A 21,811-nucleotide genomic window follows, 5' to 3' on the forward strand; every position below is an offset into this window, starting at 1 on the left:
CTGGGATGGGGGTGGAGAGAAGACCTACTTCTTACTCACTATCGCCTAGTTTTATTACTTGTCATTTTTATCACACGTCTGCATTGTAAAAAATTTCAACAAAACTCCAGTGGCCCCTTGAGAACGTACCCTCTGGAGTTGAAGACTCCTTTCTGCGGCTGGAAGGCGGGGCGAGCAGGCTCATGGCACTGGGCTGGTGCTCGGGTGACCGCACGATGGCAGACATGGCGATCTGCTGCCTCGCAGTGGCTGGCGTAGATGGGTGCGGGTGGTCTGTGGCTTTCCGGTGGGCAGCTGGAGAGAGACCAGTCCAACGTCTTTTGGTTAGCTGGGTCACCAGGAGGACCCAACCAAGCGGACTGCCCCTGGGCTGTCTTTCATGGACCCCAGACCAAAAGGACACATTTTGTGCCATATCGGCAACACCAAGGATGCCGAGAACTTTTCGGACTTGGGCTGTCTGGACTGAAGGCGTATGGGCCATAAACACAGATGCTGAACTAGGGCCAATCTCCTTGAGATCGGTCCTCCGCCTTTCCACAGCACTTTGCGTAGTGAGCGCCCCTACCTTCCTCCCGGGCGGACCGGAGCTCAATGCGGGTCTTCTGAAGGGCTTCCTCCAGCTCTGCACAGCGAGCTTTCTCCTTCTCCAGGGCCACCTTCAGCTCATTGTACTGCAGAGGAACCTGTGTGGGCAAAGCAGGGTCCTCTTTCCGTCGACTAAATAAACCCTAGCAATGGAAACAGAGATATCTCCTAACTCCTGGAAACTGGCACTTTAAGCTAGCTAAAGGAGCTCTGACTCGGGAGGAGCAAACCACGAAAGCCGGGAGCATACTCACTGTAAGCAGATTTAGTAAAAATGGCATGCGAAGGGGGAAAGGGGGAGACTGAGCCACAGCCCATTCCAGCCGGCTGGAAAAAAGAGGGGTGCAGAGTTTTCACCAAGAGGCTTAAAGCTGCTTGAATTGCCACCACCTCTTCCTTTAGCATTTCCAAGGAGAGCCATTTCCTGAGTCTTTACCCTCAAAAAATGGAAGTGGAGGATGGAGTCAGGAGAGGTGGTTCAGAAATCACTCTTGCCTTGAATTTGTCTCATGATGCTTAGTTACAAGACACAGAGATGAGTGCTTTTAAAAAAGGAAGCAAAAAAATTGAATACTAAAAGGACGTCAAAACGAGGGGCTTACTCAAAAAAATGCAAATGGAACATGTACTGTACGTGAAGAAAAAAGAAAAACATAGAAGAATGCAACTGAAAAAAAATTAACAATGAAAAAAGAAATGGCAACACCCTAACTACATCAAGTGACATAATCAGATAACAGTCCACTGCTAAAACAAAAAAGATTAAATCTCATAGGCATTACAAGCACAGACAGGCACATGACACACAAGAAAATCCTTCCCCTGCAGCCACCCTGAGTAGCAGGCTGCTCTCATCTCCTTACAGTAGAGACAGCATCAGGATCCACTGGGACCGAGGGCCCACCTCAGTCCACTCCTCAGTATTCCTCCAAAGGCATAGCAGGCCTTTCCTGCAAAACTGCTGCCTCTGCGACTCTGGGGTACAAATGCCTTTAGAAGGAAACGCGAGCTCCTTAGAGGCCCTTATGAATGGAGAACACTTGGCCAAACCTAGGAGGCGGGCTTCAGCGGTTTAGGGAAGCATGTTTTGGCCTTACTAAAAATCTCCCCATGCACACGGATAGATACGTATAACCCTCTCCATAGGTTTTTCGGGGTTTTTGGCCATAGTTTTTAATATGTTGTCTGTTACAATTTTAAAGGGATGGAGCAGAACTCCATGGAAGGTACAGCTATCCAATCAGGCACTTTAGACGGGCATTTCGACAATCTGGGTCCCAGTCTCTTTGTGAGCCAACCAAAAGGACTGGACCAGACAAGTTCTAACCTTTTCTAGAGTCCCACACAGATGACCTGAGAATCCTTCTCTCTCTAGAGTCCCACACATGTGACCTGCTACTCCCTCTGGAGTCCTGTGCCCCGACCTATGTACAAACCTTTCTCTCTGCATACCACCCCCGCCCCAGCTGCTTAGGGAAAAAAATCACTCCCTTAACAGAGACAGGCACCACAATTTTAAAGGCCATGGACAGAAAGTAGCTTGTTACAGACTTTATAATGATACCGTCTCTTTAACAGCTATTCTGATTATCTCAAAACCTATTTTTCAACCCAAAATAAAACATTTTGTGCATTTTGTTCTCTTCAATGTTCCTAAGATGCTCTATCAACCGTGGTGTACACTGAAACAGAGGATCAAGCCAAACTGTCAACTCGCCACTTTTCCAACACTTTGACCCACCTTTTTCTTTTTAGCAGGTTGGTCCATTTTGGCTTGCAGAAAATCAATGAGTTTGGTTTGTTGAGAAATAGTGCCTTCCATTTTCACCTTTTCATGAGAATACAGAACCTAAAATTCAGGAAAACAAGAATAACCTCAGACCCAGAAAGAAGGATACTTTTAAATTTAGTACTTTAAGAAAATAAAAAAGAAAGTCATTAGGATGCCAGCATAGGAAAATTCAACGCCAATGCACTGGGTCAATACTTGATTACTTAGTCCTCATCCTAGTGCCAAAACACAAAGAGGGATGATGGATGGATAGATATGTGAAAAAGTAAAACCAGCAAATGATTAATATTGGAATCTAGGGAGTGATCATTAGAGCAGTTTTCCAACTTCTCTGAATGTTTGCAAATTTTTGTAATGAAATATTGGAGAAAATACACAACAGTGCACAACACAAAGACACTGACGGTTTCCCCAGATGACTTTGAGCCATCATGCTTCGCCTCTGCAGACAATTTTTAAGGAAGTTCCCTCGGCCGATTCTCACCTGAATGTTTTCCAGCTGATATTCCAGATCACTCCTTTCTGTCTTCAGCAGATCAGCTCGATCTAGAGCTTCTTGCAGCCCTTGAGTCAGCCGGAAAATATGATTCTTCTGCAGGTCCATCTGCTGCTGTAATTTGGCTTGCTAGTGGGGAGAAAGGCCGGAGAAAGGCTCAGTACCACACACAATACATCTTGTTCCCCCACTGTTGCAATTACCAAACTAATTTCAGGCACGGCACCAAAAGTTCGGCTTTTGAAACCATCTCATTCCAGAATTGCCAATTGTCTCCTTATTCCAAAACGATGCATGCATGGTTAAAAAGAATTTGCACAGAAATCTCAGATGGCCAGCAAGTCACAGGATGTCCACTGTAACAGGAAGTCCAGTCTTGTGGGTCTTCCTTCCGGTCAGAGCTGACAGTTAATTTTGGTCCTTAAGAGTCTGAGCCATCTGAGTTAATATCTAAGGCAGTGAGAGTTACTGCCATGACAACTAAGTTCCAATTTGTCCTTATTTTTTGTTTTTAAGATCTCAGCTGTTACTATGCAGAATCACTTTGCACGGACAGTGTGGAATACACAAGGGGAATCACGTCATCTCTAACTGAAAGAGTTCCTCGTCAGGGTGAGGGACCCCAAAAAGCACGCAAATAGCCACAATCGTAGGACATATTTTTACAGCGTGGGGAGGAAAGAAACGGAAGATCCCAGATTCAGTATGAGTGTTGGTAAAACCCAGGAAAAAAAATTAAATTTAGTATACTGGAAACAGTTTTGTGCTGGAAATCTTCCCCCAATTTTTATAATGGAAGTCAACCAGAAAATAGGGCAGGTTATAAAGAGACTGCTTTTATGGCTCTCTTTCCTAAAATGCTTCTGTGTCTACAAAGCAGGAGAGAGCAGAGATCCTGACAAAACACTGCTTGATTTCACCCAACCCCTGGTTTACAGTCTTAACCACGCTAGCAGTGGCCCAAATCCTCTCTTCCCTGGTGGGCTAGATCCTCTGCAGACTTAAGGACCGGGAGCTACTGAAGAGCACTAAACATCACCACCGGAGTTTTCCGACAGGCCATGGCAAAGCTCAGTGCTCCCGGCCCCAGCAAGCTGAGAGCAACTGATGACCTCGTGTTGACCCTCTCCATCTTACTTCACTTCCCTCTATCTATGTTTCATTTTTCTTTCCTTTTCTACCCTTCACCCGCCCTTCCTCTTCAGAGGGCGCTGACTGCTTGGGGCATACTGCAGGGTAGTGGAATAAGCCTGGACTTTGAAACGTTAGAAACCCTGGTTGAAATCCTGACTTTAACACATATCAGCCACATGACCATGGGATGCTTACACTGCCTCTAGGGGCATCAGGTTCTTCCTCTGAAAAAGGATATAATACCTGCCCTCACTAGTGACATCCTACACACAGTGCCCAGCACACAGTCGGTGCTCAATGAATTTTAGTGCCATCTCCATTGTCCTTCCTTCTTCCCTCCAACCAGGTCAGCTACTCTCCTCTCACGTTCTTATCTGCCTTTCCCATCCCAACCTACTCCACCAGCCTCTCCCCTATCAATCCTCCATAAAGCAAGAGATACTGTTACTAACCAGAGACCACCCAGCCCATGTGCCAACCTGGAATTTCTGAATCAAACCACAGAACCCCCTAAAATACAGGAAAAAAAGAAAAGGAAAACAGCTAAGATAACCTTTAAAAGGAGCTATCAGTCCCCTGCAGCACAAGTGATTTCTTCCACAAATTACCCTCTTTGGTTTCTTCCCACTATTTTAGGACACATTAATTGCTAGGCAGGAGGCAGAGAAACAAGTGCTGGGCACAAGAATCTGTTTGGTGACAGCCAGGCCCAAAATATTTTTCTAGAATAAATACATCAACTGTCCATTAGCTTTCCAAGAAATAGGCTGCTTATTTACTATAATAAAAAAACAGCTAAGGGGCTGGCTCTGTGGCTGAGTGGTTAAGTTCGCGCGCTCTGCTGCAGGCGGCCCAGTGTTTCATCGGTTCGAATCCTGGGCGCGGACATGGCACTACTCATCAAGCCACGCTGAGGCAGCGTCCCACATACCACAACTAGAAAGACCCACAACGAAGAACATACAACTATGTACTGGGGGCTTCGGGGAGAAAAAGGAAAAAATAAAATCTTTAAAAAAAAAAAACAAAAAAAACCAGCTAAGAGTGACATTTGTGCTCAGTGAAATGTTTTTCAAAACCATTGACCTGCTTCCCAGAGAGAGGCAAAGGGAGATGATTCATGGGTCAGTGTCAGACTGAAAGGAGGGCTTTAGCTACGCGCTTAGACCTGTCCAACAATTTTACAAGGGTGACAGGAGACTGGGAGGAAGCATGAAGGAGCTAGATGACAGAACGAGAGCATCAAACAACCCTGGTGGCTAGAAAGATGGATCAAAACCAACAAGAGAAAGTTCAGTGGGATGGTATTTTCTCCAACATCAACTGAATAAATACAGAACACAAAGATGTTAAAAAAACAAACACTTGTAGAAGGGTAGGTGGTGACTTGACAGGTCAACGGGTATCAATAGTGGGATAAAGCTACCCAAAGAGCCTGGGTCATTGGCAGAGGTTTCCAGAGCCCAGAATGGAGATGGAGATATCCCACTGTATTCCATGCTGTTCAGACCACGTGGCCCTCTAGAAACTCTCTCTGGAAAGATAAATCTACCAGAAAAGAACATGCCAAACTTGGAGGAACTTGAAATATTTCATTTAGAAAAGAGAAGATGATTTGGAGTGGGAGAGTAGGTAAGATATCTAATCAACTGTCACGGAGATAATAAAAGTAGTTATTGAGGTCGGCCCCGTGGCCTAGTGGTTAAGTTCATGCACTCCACTTCAGCGGCCCAGGGTTTCACCAGTTCAAATCCTGGGCAGCGACATGGCATCGCTCATCAAGCCACGCTGAGGTGGCATCCCACATGCCACAACTGGAAGGACCCACAACTAAAAAAATACACAACTATGTACCGGGGGGCTTTGGGGAGAACAAGGAAAAATAAAATCTTAAAAATAAAATAAAATAAAATAAAATTAGTTATGGAATCATCACAAGGACTGTATGAGTTAATTCATGTAAGGTACTCAGAAAGGCACTTTGCACACATTAAGTGCTAATTAAATGTTAGTTGTTATTATTCTTCTCAGGCTTCAGTTCAAAATAAAACAGGACTTCCTAAGAATGAGTTGTTGAAAAATGGGTTGGAATGTGAGAGTCACTGTAAGTACTGAGGTGGAGGTTCAACAAGGCTCGCCTATGAGGAGTGCTGGGGAAGGGATTCTCTACCTTGGACAAAAGATTAATTTGACCAGGATTAGCAAATGGACTTTCAGCTCTGGTGTTACTTCCAGTGGACCGATAGTGGCTATAAAGTGCCATATCCAAAAGCTTCTGAGGCCATCTCAGGCTCACGAGGAAAGATTTGGATGAAAGAGCCATTAGTAAAGTCTGTTAGGGGCAGGGATAAAGGGAACAGTGGCAAAAGTGCTGGGAATTTGGACTAGATGACATAAAAAAATTCTTTCTAACCCTGAGACTCTGATTCCGAACTCATTTTCAAGTCTCTGTCCCTAATGAAGAGGATATCTGAGTGAAGCCCTTGGTCACATGCTTATAAAGTGCACACCACAACCAAGCATCCTAGCCATATTTTGGACAATAAAGATCATTCTTTGTTTCATAATGGTTTCAACCGTCAGCAAAATCTGCCTCAAACTCAATGTCAGCCAGATGTCTGTGCTCAAAAATCTATCTGTGAGGTACAGACTGAGAAACTGGAAATGTTCTCACGAAGTGCAGAAGTGAGAACGAGGGGACTGAAGCCAGCATTCTATGCCGAGCATTGTCACCGACTCAGCACGTAACCTTGGGCCGAAGCATGGAGCTGCCAGGGCCCACTCTCCTTCCTCGGAAGGAGAACAGGACAGGCGAGATCACTGATTATTTCTGTTCTTTCTGTTTCCAACAAGTGCCCAAAGTGGGAACGCTGTCTATTCATTCCACATCAAAGACCATAATTCTCTCGTTGACCACCAGGTAGATTTTTAAATTTGTATTACAGTGATCTTAGGGCTGCCTTTGGTGAACTTCCCATCCATGTATACATATAATTAATTTGATTTTTAAAATTTTTTATTGTGGTAAAATATATATAACATAACACTTACCATTTTAACCATTTTTAAGTGTACAGTTCAGGGGCACTAAGTACATTCACACTGGTGCGCAACCATCACTACCATCCATCTCCAGAACTTTCCCAAACTCCCACTCCTATTTTTTAAAGTATCATTTCATAAAACATTTCATACTCACCTGTAAAATTTTCACCAGACTTTTCAAACTTAATAACATGGCAATATTATTTCTACTAGCAGAGTTCCTCGGGAGTTATGGGTATCATACAGTAAACCCTCAGTTAACCAGAATAAGTAATCTGGTTAACTGAACTGTCAGGCTCCCTCCAAGAGAACACTCCTGGAGTCCAGCTTCTCATTAAATATCTTTATAAAGTGTGTTTGTCCTGGTTGGTCAATTCTAATGAACAAAGCAGAATCATCAGTGATTCAACATACAGGGCTTTGGTTGGGAGCGGGAAGTAGTCATCAATTTAAATGGAGATTTTCAGAATTCTGTTAAAAGGTACAGGAAATAATATAAGGGACGGGTTTAGGAGATCCATTTGAGCTTTTCATTTTATGTCTCAAAAGCAGGGCATAATTTTTTTTTAACTGAATTAACTGAATGTTCAACGTCTTCATGAAATTTGGTAGTCAGCATAATCTGATCAAGTCTCTGCCCTGTGCACAAAGCTAATTTGCATGGATGTGCTATCAGCCTGAAACTTAATATACTTTGGATGTTAACTCTAAAGAAAAATTTAACTTAATATTCATTCACCCGTCTATTTAATAAACTTCCATTTGGCACATACTCACTATGTGCTTCTCACTCTATTAAGCACCATATGGGAGGACACAAACGACAGGGATCCTCCGGTCTTCATGACACATTCTTTAATGTGTTAAATACCTTCGAGAAAGTATCAAGTGACCACTTTACTCTTCCTCGAAAATTCTAATTTCAAAATTTGAACGTCTAATTTGGATCTGACTACCTGAACGTAAATTTTCACTTTCGAAATTCCAGCTGGCTCTATTTAGCAGGTGCGTTCACTCACCTCTTCCAGAAGCCTTTGTTTGAGCTCTCTTTCGGTCTCCAGTTTCTGTTGTAAACTTCGGGCGTTCATTTCCAGCATGGCGTGTTTCTTCTCCAGGTCGTTGAGCTGGACATTTGGAAAAATTGGCCATGATACCACATTTAGGAATGTCAGATGCTAATAACTTTTGGAAATATCCACAAACCTTCACATGTGAAGAATAATCAAGTTCTAACGGTCAGAATATAAATATTGTTTTTTAAAAATTTACCACAAAAGTCCATGTCATAGACAGTCCTTATGTAAGTTATTCCATGAGGTAGGAATTATTGCTAAGGGGTGAGTCATATAAACAGCTGTGACAAGTTTGAAGAGGATGATTGCTTTGGCTGGATTTAATTAAAGAATCATGCTGAATGCCTGCTCCTTGCACAGGATTCTATCAGGGGTTTTTGGGATGAAAGGATGGATGAGCTCTCTCAAGGAACCTACATGCAGTCACAAGCAGAGGCTGGCCCATAACTAGACATACACACAAAAAATGACTGCTTTGTCACATGATAATTTAGATATGGAGAAGAAAAACTGATCTTGAATGACCAGTCATCAAGAAAAGATGGTATGAGAATGTCTAGAGTCTTAAAGGAGGGGTGAAACTTGACTAGAGAATACTTTAAGAACAGTCAAATAGAAAAAAATATTCTTCAAGTTGAACACAAAAGGGTTTATTTATCTCCAAATAATATATTTATTTTCCTCATGAAAAAAAAAAAATAGCAAGCCAGTATCAAGGAAGTCAGGAACGTTCCTGAGTGGCAAGTTCTAGCCTTGAATTCAATCATTTTATTTCTATGATACTCTGGTAAGAAAATAATCAGATGTCTATAAAGACTTATGTTCATCACACTGTTATTTATAATGGCAAAAAATTGGAAGAAGCTCAAGTTTCCAACACAAGTGGAATGATTAAAATAGGTACTTCCGTGCAATTGATGTTTTTAGAACTACATCTTCAAAAAATATTCAATAACTCAGGAAAAGCCCCTAGTTATATGATGTTTTTAAAAAAAATACATAAAGCTGTTTATATAGTAAGAACCTAAATTTATACAAATATTTATGTGTGTTGTGTGTGTGTGTACACATAAACATATTATGCAAAGAAAAAACTACAAATAAATTCACCAATATAACAGTAGTGACGGATTACCAGTCACTTTTTCCTTTACTTTTCTGTGGTTTCCATAGCACCAGAATGACCCCAAATAATTACTCTTATAATCAGGAAATAACAGAGTTATACAAAACTCAGATTATTACTCTACGTGTGTGTTTGTGTGTGAAAAAGAGCATATGTGCGAGGCTACGTATATACATAAAATTTCTCTAATCTTCACTTTTGTTTTCCATAACATTGAAGCACTTATTCTAAATCTCTTTCAAGACTATTAGATTAAATCTCCGAAACAGTGGTCCATCACCTGGTAAATATAATATGGAGTGCTACATGGACAGAACACACGTATTTCCAGTGTGAAATACTGAGGACTAGCATTGTCGTCAGACCCTATCATGTCCCTGGACTTGGAACACAGGGAGGCTGAGCTGCCTATTACGGTAGCAATGGAATTAGCATTAATCCTTGCCACCAAGCACTTCCCAAGGATACTCAACATTAAATCCATAAATCCTTCTAGAAATCAAGTGCCAGAAAACGAGAGTTGTGCACGCAGATCAAAATTCGGACTTCAGGGGCCCAGAGAGGTGGATGTTAAGAAGCCATTGACCGAGTGTGAGACCCCAGTACCCACCACACCAACTCACACTATTATCTACCAAGGACGTCCCACAGTAAAGCATAACCATGTGACTCTACTGGACTGAGTAAACGTATGTTTATGAAATACGTTGACCATGGATTGCATTTGAATTTGTATCAAGCATGCCTTCCAAAAGATGGAAATGAAAATGTTTTCCAGAAAGGCAGAAAGGATGGGCACTGACCTTGTCAGAGAGGCTCTCAGCTTTCAGCTTCTGTTCTTTGAGAGCCTGCTGCAGAGCGAGAATCTCGGCCTTGTGTTCCTTCACTGCCAGCTCCACCACCTGGCGGGACTCAGTGATGCGCTGATCAGCTCTTGCCCTGATGGAAAAACACAGGCCCATTTCATAAGCCCCACCATCTCTGACCCAGAGAAAGGAAGCTGGCCCATCTCTAATCCTGATAAGCAACCAAACTGGCTGCAGGCTGGATAGATGCCCAACCCTGACTCCTACTTCCAAGTTACGTCCTGCTTCCTGACCGCTTACTGAGTGATGATTTGACCCACTTTAGGCCTTGGGTAAAAATATTCTTCATAGGTAACGTTCTCGTGCGTACTCACTTGGAAAGGCTGAAGGGGAAAAGGCAATTTTCCAAATACAACCGGGCTGAAGAGGATGTGTCAAGACTGTCACAGCCTCCCTTGGGAGTGGAAAGGAAATGAGGTCCCACTGAAGGACTACAGGGTGCAGAGGACCATGGGAGATGCCATTTGAGCAAACATTTCTTCTCCTTAAAGTACATGCAGTAAGTTAAGTGTTCGGGGTGCTCATCAGGAAACTGAAAATTGAATCTGATGAATGTGTACGTAAATAAGGTTAGAGACTAGAAAAATTAGAAGCAAACTAGAAAAATCACTTCCTCTCACCCATTTAGGTCTTACATTTTGCTACTTCCACACCTGGGCTTGCAACACTGTCCTTCCCTACCCTCCAAAGCCTGATCTGACTCAGCCTTGAAGGACAAACTCAAAGGCCATGTCCTTCATAAAACCTTTCTTAATTTCCCCTCCCAGAAGTAACCTCTCCTTGCTCTGTATCCAGAGCATAAATGTACTTCTCTCCTGGCACACCCAACTCTCTGTTTCAGAGAATAAATATCTGAATACACAGTTTATCTCCTCCACTAGACTCTTAGCCTCTTGAGGACAAGAATTAAGAATTATATTTTACTCATCTCAGTATCCCACATAACACCAAGACAGCAGGAAAAAAAGGGGGTAAAGCCAAGATCTTTCACAGTTGCCCTTGAAATTATACCTGAAATGTCTTCCTAGGCACAGCCTGTAATTTTACCTTCCACATGTGGTTGTGTATCTCTTGATGCTAAAGCCAGCTTCTGATCCCTAAAATTTTCCCTGAAGGACTCTAGAAACAGCTAGGATAGGAGCTGGACTTGAGGGCAGAAGGAGGGGGTCTGTGTGAAAGACCCGAACAAACCACGAGGACTCAGGGAGCCCAAGAGTTCAGAGGGCAGCAGGAGCAGGTCTTAAACCAGCAGCCCCTCACACCAGCAAATACCTTGTGCAAGAGGATGCCCGAAAAGGGAACATTTCTACCAGTTTCTCTTGAAATTTAAGAGTCCTCATCTTTTGCCTCTAATCTTTTCTAGTTTAACTGACTTAGCATAGATTAAACATCCAACACATTGATGAGTCTACCATGGCCAAGTAAATGTGGGAAATGCCCAAATGAGTCTGCTGGAGTCCAACTAAATGATAGATATTTCTATGTATAGCTTATCTTGCTTAAGGAGTTTAGAATATCAAGGAAGGTGAGTTTCAGAAGAAGGTGACATTAGCGAGGTTATGAAAGATGGACATGATTTAGTTATGCAGACACGAAGTCATGGGGCTAACACTAGCCTATATGGAGCCTTTGTGCAAACTGGAAAAAGGCACCTGTTCTTCAAGACCATTTATTTCCATCTGCTGGTAAACTGTCGTAATATACCAATTTTGTTAGAACAAAACACTTTCCTGCTGTGAGCTGTAAAATTGTCATAATAAAGCTTCAAATCTATGATGTCTCCAATGTGAACGGCACCCCCTAGAGCTATGCACTACACAACCTGTACTATCGCGGCCTTGGCAAAAAGGGAACTGTGGAAACCAAAGCGGGAAAGCAGAGGAAAGATACTGCCTGAACCTATTATTACTATTTCCTACCAAGAAAAAAGAAAAAAAACACTATTCTTCTAGAGCAGTTGTTCTCAAGTGGGGGCGATTTTGCCCCCCAGGGGACGTGACGCAATGTCTGGAGACATTTTTAGTGTCACAATTTGTAGAGGGAAGACTAGCATTACACACGACCAGGATTAAAATGGTGATGGTCTTGCTACACGGTCACAATGATAAGAAACCTGAAGAAAGAGTTTCTGCAAAGAAAGCACTGAGATACTTGCCCTGCTCTCCCCCCAGGCCTCTGCACAGGAGAAATGAACACCAGCTACTGCCACAGAATCCAACTGACACTGACCATATTTACAAGCAGGATGACCAACCCATCCTGGTTTGCTCAAGAGTCTCCCAGTTCCAGCACTGACAGTCTGGTGTCCCAGAAAACTGTTCAGTCCTGGGACAGTCGGTCACCCGCCTCATAACTCTCAGGTGATCCTGCTGCAGTGGCCCGTCACTGGCTTTCTAGAAACAGGAAGTCCCACCTGCTCTGCTTTTCAGTGTCCAGCATCCTCTGTAACTCTCGAACCCGACACTCAAACTGGGACTTCTCATCGCCAAGGACGCTCCTCCACGCCTCCCACTGCCGCTCTTTTTCCAGCAGCTCGTCGTTCAGGGCCTCCAAATCCATGACCTGTTCTTCCAGCATCGTGCAGGTGGTCTTGAGAGCCTCCATAGTCTGCAAATCAGTACCACTGAGTTGTGCCTTGTATCAAATGAGGATCGCCTGGATGTTACTTTTGTCGGATCAGTTTTAGAAAAGCGCAAGTTTCTAACTACAGTCTGAAATGCAGTTTATCTTCTTCTACAGACTGAGGGGACCAGAAGAGAATGGATGAAGGGCCATTTCTGCCACCATCTTATAGGCAGAACCCCAAGCCAGGCCAGCAGGAGGAGACCACACTTAAAAAGTCAAGGGGCTCACACTGCCTCCCAGAGCATTCTATTTCATTCGTAATTTTTTTAAATCAAAATTAAGAAGAACAACACACTTTCAAAAGCCATTTTTTAAAATGCTCGAGCCTTCAAAACACAGACATGATTACGAAAAAGAGTCCATTTAATGGACAAGGCTCAGTCTTGGAACCCTTGGGAGAGATGCCCCAGGCACTCACTCTAAAATCTAAAGGGGACCAAAGTGTTCTTCGGGATCTCTAAAGGGGATCTCTAACATTGTTTACTGTCCTTACTTGCTTCTGGCTGGTGAGCTGCATCTCCCTCTCTGTGATCTCACGGCGGAGATGGTCCACTTCACTTCGCAGCTGTACTATCTCGTCGTTGGCACCGGAAGCCTCATCGAGTTGTTTGGACAAGTAGAAATTTTGGTTGTTGAGCTCAGCATTGTCCTCGGTCAGCTGGTTCAGCTGCTCCTCCAGGTCTGTGATGACCTAAGAGAGGACAGGAATCCAGTTACACATCAAGCAAGTCAATTTTAAATGAGAAATTGCTCCGAGAGCCATTGGTTTTGAACCTACATGATACTGATAATCACTGTGCAGCTCACGTATTTGCCCATCCAGCCCCAAGAGCCAAACCCAAGCTCCCCACATCCACCCACCTATCACTAAGACACACGTGCTGTGGTAGGAAAAGAGAAGTCTCTGATTCCTTCTAACTCAGGATTCATCTGGAAAGTATGGCAAAGGCCAATCAATCAAAAGTGACTGCCATGTGGAAGGGGCAACTTTAAATGAGATCAAGTTAATGGAAGATAATATAATGTGGAAAATGCAAATTGAGGAAAGAGGAATAACAAAGAGACTTGTATCACAATCAGCTAATTAAGCGAAAACACCCATGACACCATCTATAGGACATTATAATTGAAGATAGTCTTAGGAAGCAAAATAAAGTTCTTATCAAGGAAGACTGACAGTGAAGGACACCAAGAGTTACTTTAATAATATCTCAGGCAATAAATTTAATTTCACACAACGAAGAAAAGAAAAATTTGAGGAAGCTTAGAATAATCCTGAAAATACAATATTGTACTATAACATCACTTTAATGGTTTTTATTATACAGTGAGCTATCCGAAAATGGAAAGGCATGTATATGAAATTGTCATTTTATTAAGAGAGATTTAATCTGGTTTTGCTAAATTATTTCCCTGCGCAATGGCAGAATGACTTCAATTTCAGTACATTTAGCATTCTTATTCTCTTGGCTGTGGTTTAGTATCAGTGCTGCAGAGAGCTTTTATATATAATACTTCAGAAGTTTAAGGGCAATTTTCTAATAATAGTTGGAATGAGGCACACGGGCAGTAAATTAAATTTTACGTTAAAAAAAAAAGTAAATTAAAAGGAAATGCCTTGAAGCCTACAATTATTAATTGTTTCCAATTATCAAAACTAGAGTAGATTTAGTTTATGAAATGTTGCCACTGTTCCCACGACTAATTCCCTATTTTAACCCCCTTTGATTATCAATTAAAAAAAAAAATCTTTCCAGGCTTGCAGAATTAAAGAACATCAATTAAGTACATTTGTTCAATGTGGCTCAGAAAACACAGCTTTTCATTTTGTAAGTGAGCTGACAAGCTTTTAATGTAGTAAGTGGGCTAGCAATTTGTATTTTAATGTCAAAAGCCATGTTAATTCCTAATGCACTAGTCTGAGGTTCAGTGTCAGCTACAAGAGGGAAAATAAAGGTTGTCTGGTCAGGTTCTTTATCAGGGGGGAAAAAAAGGAAAAAACTGAAAGTTTGTCATTCCTAGCAGGCAGTTATGCCTCATAGATCCCTGTATCACTCACTCTATGACATGGTCAAATCTCCTAAAACCAGAAACAATGAATGAACACTGCCAACAGTTCAACTGGTCTCCTTCGAATGCAGTAAACCCGATCCTGAAGATAGTCTTCATCCTACACTGCAAATGTCTCCATTTAACTATTTTGCCTCCTTCTACTCTTTCCCAAAGAAAAACAAGACTGAGGCAAACTGGCCTGGGAGTTATGCTACAGCCTGGCTTCTGGAACTCCAAAGAAGCCACCTTGAACTTTGTTGGGTTGACTTCTCCATCTGTGACATGGAGGTATATACTAGATTTACCATCTCCTCCGTTTTTACTTTTTTAATGTTTTGAGTTTTCTAACATACTATTCTGCCTTAAAGTATCATGTAAAATATAGGGGACAAACATCAATGACCAAGATGAAGCTTCATTTGAAAGATTACAGTGGTGCCTCTTGAAGAGCAGACTACAGAAAATCAATTCACATAAGAATATATACATGGCCAAAATAATTTACTGCCATTCAAAGACATATTTAAGCCTCTGGTACCCACTTCCTTTCTTTGATTCATGAAATATTTATTTTCATAATGTGAATTATTATAAGTCCATTTCTACCAACTCATCTTCTTCTCCCAAAATTAGATTATAAAGTGCAAAAGAAGAAACATTTGAAAAAAGTCAATGAGGTGCCAAGATTATTCCTCTCACTTCAGTTGAGATGGGCCCATTGAAATAACAAGGGTCCCTCCATTTCCCTGTTGTTATCCGGCTTTCAAGTGGTCTCACATCTCTATTTACAATTTGTGACTGTTGGTTCTATATTTTGTCATCATCTCTCTTTAGCACATTTGACATGAAGAGGATTACATGTTTGTGTGAAGCACCCAAGTCTTCATTAAAAGCATTTTAACTCATTCAGACTTTTTATATATTCCTTTTGCCCCAGCCATACCATGTTTAGCTGGTGACTCTGTTTCAAGTTGTTGAAGTTGTGGTATTAAGTGTTAGACAAACCGACAAACACACACAGTATTGAGTTTGCAGACACTGAACTGACTTGAAACACAGGCAGTAAACTAATGGTCTCCATGGTTTAAAAAAAACGTATCAGAGGAAATCTGTGAATTTGACCCAGGTCATGTGCAAGGAGAATTCTTAGGTCTACTCTGTGGCCATCGGTATATTCTCTCCACACTAAGCACAAATGATCTTTTTACTATATTAGAGTCTGTTAACCTTTCAACGCCAAGGATAGAGAGTAAAAAAGATAAATTGAAAGCCTGATTCCATCTTAGCAGTAAAAAAGATGAGGGAGACAGCTTCACAATGCAGGGGCCAGCAGAGCTTTCTTATATGCTGTTTTTGCAGATAAGAGATTGTGGTACAGTTCTAAGAGAAAACAAAGGATATAAAAAAATGATCTACTCCCAGTGTCCCAAAAAAAAAAGATCTCTGGGGTTATCTGTTGCTTTCCAAGCAAACCTCATGGTTCTGAGAAATAGATGTTAACCCCTCCCACCTTACTGGAAGACCAGTAGAGGGAATGTTACCAGGTAAACGTTTGTGGCATATTGGGGAGAAGAAACCAGCCGGATGACGAGCATCAGGCTAAAAAGACACAGGACTGAAGTCCTATTTTAATGCCTAGTTCTTTCTTGAAGGCAGCTATTTGCATATTATTTATTTTTAATCTTATAGCTGACAGATTGATTCATAATTAAAACCATGTCATATGTTTGCCCACCAACTCCCCTCCAAAACAGACTTAGGTAGAGTTTTAGGTGCCAGATTGAATCAAATCCTTTTTTTAAATCTCTTCAAAATATAGAAATGGTCTGAGCTTGAAAATCTCGCTGTTCATGGGCTTTACAAAAGCTGCTTGAGAGCTCCTATCAACTGAGTTATCAGAGGAGTTCCCACCAGTAACGAAGATGACATTGCTCAGCGGAGACAACCTCGGACAGCGCCAGCAAGAAAGGAACATCCATCACGCTCTCCGGAAGTGTCTTTAAAGCAGCCTTTGAACTTGCAAAAGTATAACTGAGATCTACTATTGCTGCCAAATGTTGTGCCAAAGCGGTGGTTTTCAAACTTTTTTAAGGAGCAGAACCATTTTCTAAACAAGAGATTATGTCATAAATCCAACATAATAAAATAATAATAGTAACTGACATTGTTTAGCCCTTTCTATGGACCAGGCTCCGGGCAAGCACTTCGATGCATCATCTCATTTAGTTCTTGCAGGAACCGTATGAGGTAGGTATTATTACCAAGTTTCTGGTTCTATGATTCAGTGTTTCCTAAGTTTTACGGTTTCTGGAATTTCAATGTATACTGGAACTAAGCAGCTGTCTCTCTTCCCTCACCCAGCCCCCGAAGAGCAGGTATTAAATGAATTATACATCTTACAATTGATGGCATATTGGAACTAAGGATATACAATGTTATCCCTATTCTACAGGTAAAGAAATGGAGGCTTGGGAGGTTAACATCACACAGGTTCCCAAGAGGCCAGTTTGGAATCCGAACATACTCTGCCTGACTCCAGAGGGCATGGTTTGGACCACTAAGCAACCCAGCTGCTCTAGCCGAAGCGGGGTTGGGGGTCACTCTCTCGGGTTCCCCCTCCCACTGGGAGAGGCCCCCAGAGGCTTCTCCACAGAGTGCCAGAAGTAAGTAAAGTAAGGAGTAGAGATCACTTTTCCAGAAAAAGCAAATGTGAGAGATAAAGAGAGTATAAAAGTTATATTCTTAACCAAATTCATTCTACATACTGGCATGTCCTATTAAAAACTAAACTTGCAATTTTAAAAATGTAGGGGAGGGTAGATTACACAGGGGTACAAGGAAACTTTTGAGGGTGATGGATATGTTCATTATTTTGATGGTTTCACAGGTGTATACACATTTCAAAACACCTCAGCTTATTGTACTCCAATTATATCTCTAAGAAGCTATAAAAAATGCTTTTAAAAAAGTTCTTATGCCAAAAGACTAAAAAAGGGGAAAGAATTCTCCAGATAAGGGATTACTGATGTACACATTTAAAATATATCCAAGTTTATTTTAGGAAAAAATAGTAATATAAAAAGTCACAATCATAAAATGATCTATATTTTATTCAGTGATCATTTATGAATATGTGTATAAGCAAATAACTCTTATGTAGAATAAGAAACCAAGACGAGAAGAAACTAACAAAGTAGGCAGAAGAGTACATGAACTGAATGCACCAACTCCTCAAGGAAGGGAGGCAAGAATGGAGGAAATCAACAGGCACATCTAAAGAGGGCCCACCCTGGTCCGCCATCGGCGTCAGGAAATACAGACGAAAAATCCATCTGCCAGGTACCTACTAGAGTCAAACAGAGCCACATCTCATGACCAAGCCATTCCACTCTTGGGTGTATGCTCATCAGAAACAAGTGCTTATAGGCACCAAAGGGCTTGTACAAGAAGGTTTGCTAATAGCTTTACTCATAATGGAAACAATCCAAGGGTCCATCAACAGGAGAATGGATAAACAAACTTCAGTTCTATTCATACACTGGAAACACTACACTGTAGTGAAAAAGAACAAATTCTTGACAGATACAACAACATGGATGAACTTCAAATAATTTAAGTCAAACAAGGCTCAACCCAAAAAGAGCACATCCTCTACGATTCCATTTATACAAAGTTCAAGAACAGGCAAAACTAACGTGTGGTATCAGAGGTCAGAATAGTGGTTACCCTTTGGGTAAAGGATACTGATGAGAAGAGGACATAGGGGGCCTGTTGGGGACTGAAAATGTTCTGAATCTTGATCTATGTTGTGGTCACGCAGTTCTCTATACGTATAAAATTTCATTGGGCTGCGTACTTAAGATTAGTGCACTTTACTGTATGCATTTTATACCTAAATTAAGGGGAAAAAGCATCTACCATCAGACTTCTTGTCCCATTTATAGTAGGTAAAGAGGAAAGAGAGAGTTTCATTTCAAGAAAAGAAAACATGTATGTGGGAGGTAGGGATGTCTCTGGAAATTCACAGATGCAAATAATACAAATGGAGACATGCTCACTGAGGACTGACTAAGGAGGGAATAAAGGGATGAAAGGACCAAATAAAGAAAGTGGAACCGTGAATAAAGATAACATCCCTAACTTCTAAAAGGGGCCTATTTCAGTCCTTTGTTCTGTTCAAAAATAGACTTCAAGTTTCCACTGACCCTACCTTATTACATAACCTATGAACGATGCTTATCTGCTTATAGTACTTACTTCTCTCAATATAAATAACATCTCCCAGAGAGTCATAGATTTTGAATTTGCATGTTAGGAACCCAGATTTTGCCTGTTAGGAAGTTAACATTTCTAGATCCTCAGGAAAACACATCGGCCTTTCCTCTCTGCAGAGGCAGCCGGCTGGAGAGCCGCACAGATATCACTGCTCTACCGTCTGGACAATCTCTGGCTTGCGTGGCCCCGGAACCTTCTACATTGGAGAAGGAGCTGCCTCGGGATTTCAGTTGTAGCTAGTGAAACCTATTAGGGCTTCTGCTGTGAGAATTACTTTGACCATTCCAACTATCCTCCCTCAAACATGAGGAATGGTTTTAAGTCTTTAAAACTGGCAGAAACCCGAGAAACTGAAGTTATCTGGGGCTCAGAAACTCCAAATCAGCTTCATTGCATTAACTGATTCAAGTTGAAAGTTCCTATCAAAAATCAGTCACTGATATTATAAAGAGATGTCCCCTTTTCCTTCTCGCTTTCAGTTTCATGTTATTTTAATCATCTTTGGTTAATACTCACAGTACAGCTGTTACGAAGGGCATCAAATTTGCGCTGGATTTCATCTCTATGTGCCTAAAAGGTAAGAAGTTGATTATAAATTTCTCATAGGGTAGAATACAATTCTACATGCTACGGGTCAAATAAAGAGAACAGCATTTGCCTAGAAAGCCAAGAAGGCTGTTTGTTGTAGGTGTCCCAGCATCTGGTTTTCAAAGAACTAATTAATCGAGGCATCCCCAACGTGAGAGGTCAAGTCACAGGAATACACAACGCTATGTTAATTAACAATTAACTATTTAGACCACACATGGATACCCTGTACAAATATATTTCACATTCATATTAACACCTTGGGACTAGTGGAAGAAAAAAATAAAGGATGACGTTTTTACTCTCCTTCATTTGTCTTATTTCCTATTCTTAATCTTTCCCTCTTCCCTCTAATTGACACCCGCCCCCCTGCCAGCCTGCTCCCGAGAGAGACACACACACACAGACACACATACAGGACAAAAGGCAGGACAAAGTAGGGGCTTTTTTTTTTTTAATCAAAAGCTGCTGAGATTCAGAAACCCCACAGTGACCTTGAAGTAAATATAAAGGCTTTCTCCAAGGCAGAGTGGCTCTAAGACAGCAGCATGCATTCAGTTGACAAGGATTTTTCTGAATGCATACTATAGGCCAGACATTGCAGGAAAGAGCATACATGGCCCACGCCTTCATTCTGGTGAAAGAAGATAGAAAATAAACACGGGCATGATTACCAATAGTGACAAATGCTACAAAGGAAACAAACGTGGCCCAGGAAAAAAGAATAAGGGGGACAGAAAGGAACTTACTTAGATGGAGTGGTCAAGGTGGGCTTCTCTGAAGAGGTGACATTTAAACTGAAACCTGCAGGATGATGAGGAGACAGCCAAGCAAAGAACAAGAAAGAGCAGAGGAAACAGCGTGTGCAAAACCCCTGAGGCAAGAAAGGATTTGGTGCATTCAATGAACAAAAAAAAGCTGGAGGGGCTAGAGCAGTTTTTCAAACTTCAAGCTGTGCACCAATAGCAAGCAAGTCGAGTGGGGTTTTTTTGGTTTGTTTCATCCAGTAAAATGGAATAAACCAGGTAGAATAGAAAACATCAGAATGTACCTTGGAGAGTAAGGTAAGCACTGTTGTAGGAAACTTGGCCAGATACTATAATTCATCAAGTTTAAGTTGCTATCAATTGTAAGACTTATCGAAATTTCATGTAACATTAAGAAAAAAAAGTGCTTTCAATTACACTATGACATGTTCATGTCTAAATGACTATATAATCATATATAGGCTACGACTATAAGATGTATCCTGACTTTAGATACCTTGGAATCAGTGAAACATGGTATATGTGCTCCCTTGTATTAGACTGGAAGGTAAAATATATTTTCTGTGGGTTGTGGCCAAATGATTTTTGAAAACCACTTGACCCAAGCACAGCGAGAGAAAGAAAAAGTGGCCCAAGATGATGGTAGACAGACAGGAGGGGACCAAGAATCTTGAAGGCCCAGAAAACTATTTGGATTTTGTTCAAAGTGCAATTAATTGAAAGCCAATGAAGGTTTTAAGAAGCAGAGTGACATGATCTGACTGTCATTTTGCGGATGCTGTAGGAAGAATAAATCGAAATAGGACAAAGGTGGAAGGAGCAGGGAAACCGTTGAGGTTGTTGCTGTCATTTAAAGAAGAGAGGATGGTGGGTGGGAGTAAGACAGTGGGAAAAGATGGAGAGAAATGGATGGACTTGAGATCTCTTTTGGAAGCACGGGTAGTAAGACTCGCTAATGGATATGGGGGCCGAGGGAAAGGAGTTGTTGAGGGAGCCCTAACAGACTTTTGATTTGAGAGACAAGGTGAATTATGGCACCATTGGCTTAGCTATGAAAGCCCAAAGAAGAATCCAGTTTGGGGCAGAGGCCGAGGCAAAAGTGGTCCTTCTCTTAAAAGAAAAAGAAAAAAAATTAGTCTCCATTAGAAGGTCTAGAAGATAATCAATTCAAAAATTTTAGAGCTGTGATGTACTCTCTAATCCAGCTATTTTGCCATAAATTAATATTATAAGTTTATAACAGCAGCTTAGACACTGCAGAAAAAAAGATTAGTAAACTTGAAGACATAGCAATAGAAATGATCCAAAATGAAACACAAAAAGAAGAAAAAGAAAGACTTTAAAAAATAAACAGAGCATCAGTGAGCTGTGAGACAACTTCAAG

General features: G+C 41.5%; 1 protein-coding gene across 13 annotated transcripts in view; it reads right to left on the reverse strand.

The window, feature by feature from the left end:
- Positions 1-21,811, reverse strand: part of CIT (citron rho-interacting serine/threonine kinase) — a 154,492-nt gene that overhangs the window by 25,535 nt on the left and 107,146 nt on the right. For 7 of the 13 annotated variants that reach the window (XM_070516169.1, XM_070516168.1, XM_070516164.1 and 4 more), the window contains 9 exons: positions 19,589-19,642; positions 13,239-13,436; positions 12,534-12,727; positions 10,058-10,193; positions 8,075-8,179; positions 2,865-3,005; positions 2,330-2,437; positions 569-731; positions 130-294 (listed from right to left, as the gene is read on the reverse strand). In XM_070516169.1, coding sequence (XP_070372270.1) covers positions 130-294; positions 569-731; positions 2,330-2,437; positions 2,865-3,005; positions 8,075-8,179; positions 10,058-10,193; positions 12,534-12,727; positions 13,239-13,436; positions 19,589-19,642 — 1,264 coding nt within the window. The remainder of the gene's footprint in view (positions 1-129; positions 295-568; positions 732-2,329; positions 2,438-2,864; positions 3,006-8,074; positions 8,180-10,057; positions 10,194-12,533; positions 12,728-13,238; positions 13,437-19,588; positions 19,643-21,811) is intronic. The other 6 variants (XM_070516170.1, XM_070516167.1, XM_044775777.2 and 3 more) reach the window with 2 other exon arrangements.

This window comes from Equus asinus, chromosome 8 (assembly GCF_041296235.1).
Source record: "Equus asinus isolate D_3611 breed Donkey chromosome 8, EquAss-T2T_v2, whole genome shotgun sequence".
Lineage (NCBI taxonomy): Eukaryota > Metazoa > Chordata > Mammalia > Perissodactyla > Equidae > Equus > Equus asinus.